The sequence below is a fragment of the Dipteris shenzhenensis genome, chromosome 14 (genome assembly GCF_047967505.1).
Source record: "Dipteris shenzhenensis isolate YYH24624 ecotype China chromosome 14, Dip_SZ_1.0, whole genome shotgun sequence".
NCBI lineage: Eukaryota > Viridiplantae > Streptophyta > Polypodiopsida > Gleicheniales > Dipteridaceae > Dipteris > Dipteris shenzhenensis.
The window spans coordinates 55,801,497-55,807,827 of NC_141609.1; the positions used below are offsets into that span (position 1 = coordinate 55,801,497).

The 6,331-nt window shown below is 41.8% G+C and overlaps 1 protein-coding gene across 1 annotated transcript; it reads left to right on the plus strand.

The window, feature by feature from the left end:
* The first annotated feature begins 2,218 nt into the window (after positions 1 to 2,218).
* Positions 2,219 to 3,837, plus strand: LOC147894853 (6,7-dimethyl-8-ribityllumazine synthase). Its single transcript, XM_087384993.1, has 4 exons — positions 2,219 to 2,630; positions 2,720 to 2,770; positions 2,878 to 3,053; positions 3,144 to 3,837. Exons 1-4 carry the CDS (start codon positions 2,366 to 2,368, stop codon positions 3,336 to 3,338), a joined length of 687 nt encoding a protein of 228 aa, XP_087241119.1. The 5' UTR covers positions 2,219 to 2,365; the 3' UTR covers positions 3,339 to 3,837.
* The last annotated feature ends 2,494 nt before the right edge of the window (positions 3,838 to 6,331 follow it).

A 6,331-nucleotide genomic window follows, 5' to 3' on the forward strand; every position in this document is an offset into this window, starting at 1 on the left:
GTGTCGTAACGGGTCGGGATGGTTGAGTAACTAACTCCACAATGAATGAAAGTCTGTGTGAGTGATGGTATTTATATGATGTTGAGATTGTTCTTCTCAACACACACAACTAGTGCAATTTACATAATCAGCACAATCACTACTCACAAACATGGACATGTTGAGACATAAACCTAATGCAATCTATGTATCTAAGCGTGGCCCAATGAATAATGACAAAAGAGTTACAATAGAAATCAACGGTGAAGCAAATATTTGTATTGTGATTTATCACTATCTTATGAATTTCAAAAAGGTCAACCAAGGGAATTGTATATAGAGCATACTTCTAAGAGATCAACATAAATACCATGATGATCATGCATATAGTGTAGGTGCTAGAGCTTAGTGCAAAACATACAAATGCACAAAATAAGAATGCTCCCATCTTACTCTTCATTGTGCTAGGTATGCCACTTTTGTATCATAATTGTTGTAGAGGAAAAATGCTGGTAAAAAACAATGTTGATGGGAGAAAGAGGGAGGAGGAAACAATGCAATGACTGAGGTTGTTCCATAAGGGGAGAGGATTGAGATACACACGTGGCTAGAATACCCTAGTTTGCCTTAAATTAACCTTCCATTCTCCAAAGCATTACATGGCTTTTAGCATAACATGCTATCTCCTTATAAGAGATGTGATTGGAAATGCTCTTTTTCAATGGGGTTTACAATTTCAATAACAAGAAAGCCATGAATTGCAAAAGGATTAAGAGGCCTTCCAATCTCCCACCTTTAGTCGATTTTGCCGCTTTGGAAATTATTTCACTAGTTCGACATTCACATCTTGCGAGACATATCCCTTATTTACCGTAGCATTGGCCAGATACAATAGATCTTGGCTTACCACATCCCAAAAGGTAGTAAAAATTTCGATAGTCAACCCGTCCGGGGCGGGAGAAGATCCTTTTCCATGATACTTAAGACTCCCCAAAGTTCATCCAAAGTGAAAGGCCTAGATAGGCTGGATCTCTAAACCTCTAAGACTCAAACCTCTGCCCAACAAGGACCATTCAAAGACTCCACCCAGCCAGTATCTTGCACCATCGGGCTGCCATTGAACCATTCACCCACATGCCAAAATTCCATTACTAGATTACCCTGGGCATCCATACCTGATCCACTACCTCTCTCACATGTTTTCTTTTGATTGCTTCAAAGAAAAATTTAGAAGGGCGATCATGAGCAGACAACCAAAGTTGAATGCCTTGAATTCTTGCCGGCTTGGCTTCCTCGAACTCTTGTGCATGAATAGCAAACTCCACCTCCACCAACAATGTGGATAGGATTGGATCCCAGTGGGGTAGATCCAACGTAGCTTTGAGTGCCTCTCTATCCTTGGATCTTTAGGGAAGGATCCTTTGGAAAGTCCAGTCTGTCATTTGCCTTCCCCTTCTTACTAACCATTTTGCATTGCTCATACTTTGTGCTCTTGGGAATCTTTTTGGAATTTACTACTAGATCTTTCTTCTCCAGAGCAACGTGAGATGACGAGGGATTTTTCATGTTACATGCAGACTTTGGAATGAGGATGTGTATGTTATTACGAGGAAGTGTGTTGTTTTCTTGCACATAAAACATGAGTGCAGGAAAGGGGCCAACTTGACCTGCTGAGGGATGATCAGGCAAATAGGAAGCTTGATTTCGACTAAGTCAGGTACATCGCATTCTATATCCAAGAGAATCCAAGTCTTCTTGAGATGCACCGGGGATCTAATAGGGGGATGAAGTAAAACCTTTCCCAAAGATGCAACGAAATGCTCCATAGAATCCCCCAACCAAGTTGCAAATAGTAGGAAAATCCACCCATGCTTGGCAATCATGAAACTAGGAATTCGTCCACATTAAATGAAGATCTCCATGGAACCGCCAGCATTGCAGCACCCACAAAGACAAAAGACTGTCTAATCAAAGTGTTTAACAAGGCCTTAGAAACACACTGAATGAGAAAGAATTCTTCGAGAAGAAATCGTACCGTGTAGTCATTAGTAGGGATCTCATACTCATAGGCCATAACCTACTCTGCTAGGGCTTAATGTCGTCTAACTATGCTTCTTTTTTTCTCGACTCATACCGCTTTGTGCTCCTCCTCCTTTGACGGGCGACATGTAGAATCTTACGAGCCACTTCATCTACTAGGGGAGAGAAGCTCCTTGTAGTTTCTTGGCCAAGGCATCTTCCTGTCTTGTCAAGCACATTGGATTTCTCTTTACCACAGACCGAGTTGTGAGGTTGAGGGAACCTTCATCAACACTTGAAAGGATGAACTAGTGGAACCTTATCGCTTCCTTTTCCGAAGTGTTTTTTTTTTTTGGTGAAGAAGAAGATGATGGTGATGATGCAGCAGCAGCAGCCGTCATGGTGGCCTTGCCCGTCGTGGTGGCCTCGCCCATGGCACCAGGGCCACTCCTCCCTGCCCTTTCTCCGCCCTTTGCCTCTGCCCCTGCCCCGTTGCCCTGCCCCTCGCGCTTCTGTGAGGGCTTCCCTCCTCGAAACTCCCGTCCTCTGGGCCGCTCGGACTTGCGTGTTTTATGCCCTTTTGCAGGTGGGCATCGCAGGTCGCCCGCCATCTGCTGCTTCTTTACCGGAAGGTGAGCTCTGCTGTTCGTTGAACCTCTCTATCTGATCAATGCAAGAGTGACCGCGCGTGCTAAGAATCCCTGCTGTATTGTCGTCGTAGAGGACGAGTGGCCTCCCCAATGGCTTGCACGCTTCTTGCAAAAGGATCAAGGTAAGGCTAAACAATGAGCCGCTTGTGTTTTGGGTCATGCTGTCCTTGAAGCCAATCGGCTGGATCTGGAAGGTTCCCTTTTTGAGTAATTCTTTTTGCGAGTCCAGAAGCCGAGCACGCAAAGGAGCTTAAGAAAGTGAGGGTCAGGTGGCAAACGACGACGAAAGGGACGTTAAAGAGAAAATATCGTGTCCCTTCAAAAGCGGAAGGTCGTCGCCTTCTGAATTCGATTAGTTCTCTTCTTTCAGATGATGACAGTTTCAGAGATGCTACTTCGCACAAGGTAGGCTGGCCTACCCTATGCCCTTCTATAAAAGAGTTAACTTAGCTTAGCAGATGTGGCAGCTGATGCCCCTCTTGCTCTGAATTGTAGGGTTGTCAAATTCGACGTGAAAACGCTCATGCAGAGAGCGTCTGTTGCCACAATGTAAGGGCTCTGTTTGATGAACTTCCCACTCCACACTTAACTATCGAGATTACAGCCTTCCCGGTCGGGCCCATAACCAATGCACATTACGAGAAAGCTGAGAAGATCGAGAAGGTGTTAAGGAAAGGCAACTACATTTGAGCTTGTTCAAGTTTCGTTTGCATTGTGAAATGCGTCTCTCGCGATAAACAGAAGAGGAAGGAGGTTTCTGTGCTTATTATTTGCCTACAAACTTGAACTTGCCTCAAATTGGAAGAGCTCCTCTGTTAGCAGCTAGCATAGGTAGCTCATGGAGCTCTTGGACAAGTTTTTACTTGTCTTCTGAGTAGCTTTGTCTTCCCTAGTTTGACCTTTTTCTCTTGCACGGTCTGCAAAGACAACAAAAAACAGGAGTGAGACGTACGAATCCTGTACATCTGGCTCAAAAATGAAGACCTAATCGTACTGGTCTGTGACTGTTTGATTGTTGTAAAATTGTCTGTACTTCTATCCCCAAGATCAAAGAGCTCCTGTTTTGACATTCTTGCAGATGATGAAAGAAGGGTCTTATGGTAAAGCATGCAGGCCGCATTTACTGACTTGCCCCTTCTGCTTTCAGCAAAATTGTCTTCTTGAGTTTGTATAGTCTTGGAAAGATATGTAAGTGTCTGCTTGATAAGGGGACATTAATGAATTTTTGTTTAGTATGGAAAATCATTGTTTTCCTTGTCTTCTGCTCAAAGTCTTGGGCTTCAGAATTTTCTAGAATTAAGGGGGCTGTCTCGCATCCTTTTAGGCAATGATTACTTTTGAGAGCTTGGTGCTTGTCTTCCATCTTCCGTCCTTCTATCACCTTTCCCTGAGGGACATTTTGGCATCTGGTGGTTGATTCTGTTTAGCGGCAATGTTCGTAACTTTCTATGGTCAGTATGTCACATCTTAGCTTTTGAGGACATGTTACACGCTAGCTTGTTGGACGGATCATGACCAGATGTTTCGATAGTCAAATGTCAAGTGCACCCCACAAGCTCTACATGATACTTTGAACACTGCTTAGTATGCTGTTGTATTCTTTACTGCAAATGCGTCTCGGCACCATTTTTTTGGTGCTAATTAAATACATGATATTGCACGTTCCCTTGAGAACCAGCATTATTTTGTTGCCTTGGAACCATAATCGATTGGACTCCTACCCTTGTTATCTTGAGAATTATGCAGAGTAAACACGAACACACTTTTTTTTCCCTTTTTTTAGTGAAAGCCATGTTTCTTTATGTTACAAAGGGACCGTCCCCAAAGCAAAGATAAGCCAATACAAAATCAGAAAATCTCACTATAAGACAAGTAGACAGCATAGTATATTTGGTGAACGAACAAACAATCATAGAATGATTGCTTGAGTGACATCCGAAAAAAGAAGAACATGGAGGCAGTGGGCTCATGAATGACAGTTTGATTCCTATCTTTCCATGTAGTCCGGAGTGTCCAATGTATGACCCCGCACCCCCCCCCACACACACACAAGCACATGCATATATGTATATGTATAAATATGTATGCTTGTAAGTATACACCTACACTCTCACACTTTTTCTATATATTGAAATTCATATGTCATTATATTTATTACAAAGAGTAGTCCCCAAGAAAGGGACATGTAGCTACAACATCAGAACTCATCATATGACAAGAAAGCATAATAATGAAAATCTTGCACATGCAAGCTATTGTTGTATAGGTGTTCGAAAAGAGAAATATTGAGGTAGGGATGGATCACCAAGGCTTCCAAATAGTTGCACGACCCATAATGTTTTTCACGAATCGTGGTTGAGGCCTTATATTTTGGCACTGCACTCAGTGATATCACAGGTGAGTAGTAACCCAAAGTGATCGATGATGCAGAAGTTATAGAGACAGAGCAGATTCTCCATTAATGGAGGCATGGGTCCAGATGACGCATCCACAAATTCTAGATCGAGGGATCCATGAGGTGGTTTGGCTAGATGAAGTTTCTTCTAGGAACTCCCACAGATATTGGTAGACTACTTGGAAGCAACGCATTTACTGCCAAATTAAAGAGGGAATGTTACATGCATCCTTGCACTTCTTATGGTTTTGGTCCTTTCACAGAGTTCATAGTACATAATAGTAGCGAACTCATTGAAAGAATAGATCATATCCCTACGTAGCAAGATGAATCTCAAACAACCAAAACAGCTTGTCAACACGAGCAATAGGAAAGATGCTATTGTAGTAAAGACATGAACACATGTATACACATACATACATATACATGTGTGTGTGTGTGTGTGCATATATGCATATATGTATTTCTCTGCCTCTTTTAAAAGTGTTTTCCCCATTACTTCTAGATGCCACACTTGTGGTTGTGATTTGTAAATCTCATTAACTAATTGAATCAGTGGTTTCACACACACATAAAAAAAACGTGTACATGTGTGTGTTGGGGGGGGCGCGGGCGAGGGGGGGGGGGGGGGGGGGGGGGGTGGGTGAGTATGTATATAAATCAATTTCTCTCTCTCTCTATATCAATTTCTCTCTCTATATGTGTGTGTGTGTGTGTGTGTGTGTGTGTGTGTGTGTGTGTGTGTGTGTGTGTGTGTGTGTGTGTGTGTGTGTGTGTGTGTGTGTGTGTGTGTGTTATGTAATGAATATCAATAAAATAAGTACAAATAAATAAATATTTACTTATATTTATATATCTATATCAAGCATTTGTGACTTGTTTTGAATCATTAAATGAATTGGTATCATTGTATTTGGTTGTAGAATCATGTGGATCATGTGTGAAAAAGCCTTTTGAAGGAGCTTTGTGGAGTCTCCTTTTAGAAAATAGTTTTTGATCGAGTTTGATAAGCATAACAACATTGGAGATTTGTATAGGGTCTCCTTTTAGAAAATAGATTCAACCAAGTGTGCATTTGTTTTAGTGGGAAAATTTGCAAGGATTTTTAGGGATTGAAACAATAGATTGAGATAAAAAATGGAGAATCACAAAAAAGAAAAGAAAAGTTGGTACAAAGTGAGTTTTCTTGTTGCATAATGTTCTATTAGCAAGGATGATTGAAATACACATGAGCAAGAGCCTATGGTCCATGCAGTCTTACTAGGCCGATAAGTAATATGGCTCTATT

Bases quoted from the DNA above. Each gene is read 5' to 3' on its own strand.
- LOC147894853 (XM_087384993.1), top strand. From the start codon at position 2,366: ATGATGGTGATGATGCAGCAGCAGCAGCCGTCATGGTGGCCTTGCCCG. The intron at 2,631-2,719 runs GTGAGCTCTGCT...TTGTCGTCGTAG, and splicing joins TGCTGCTTCTTTACCGGAAG to AGGACGAGTGGCCTCCCCAA. The intron at 2,771-2,877 runs GTAAGGCTAAAC...TTGCGAGTCCAG, and splicing joins CTTCTTGCAAAAGGATCAAG to AAGCCGAGCACGCAAAGGAG.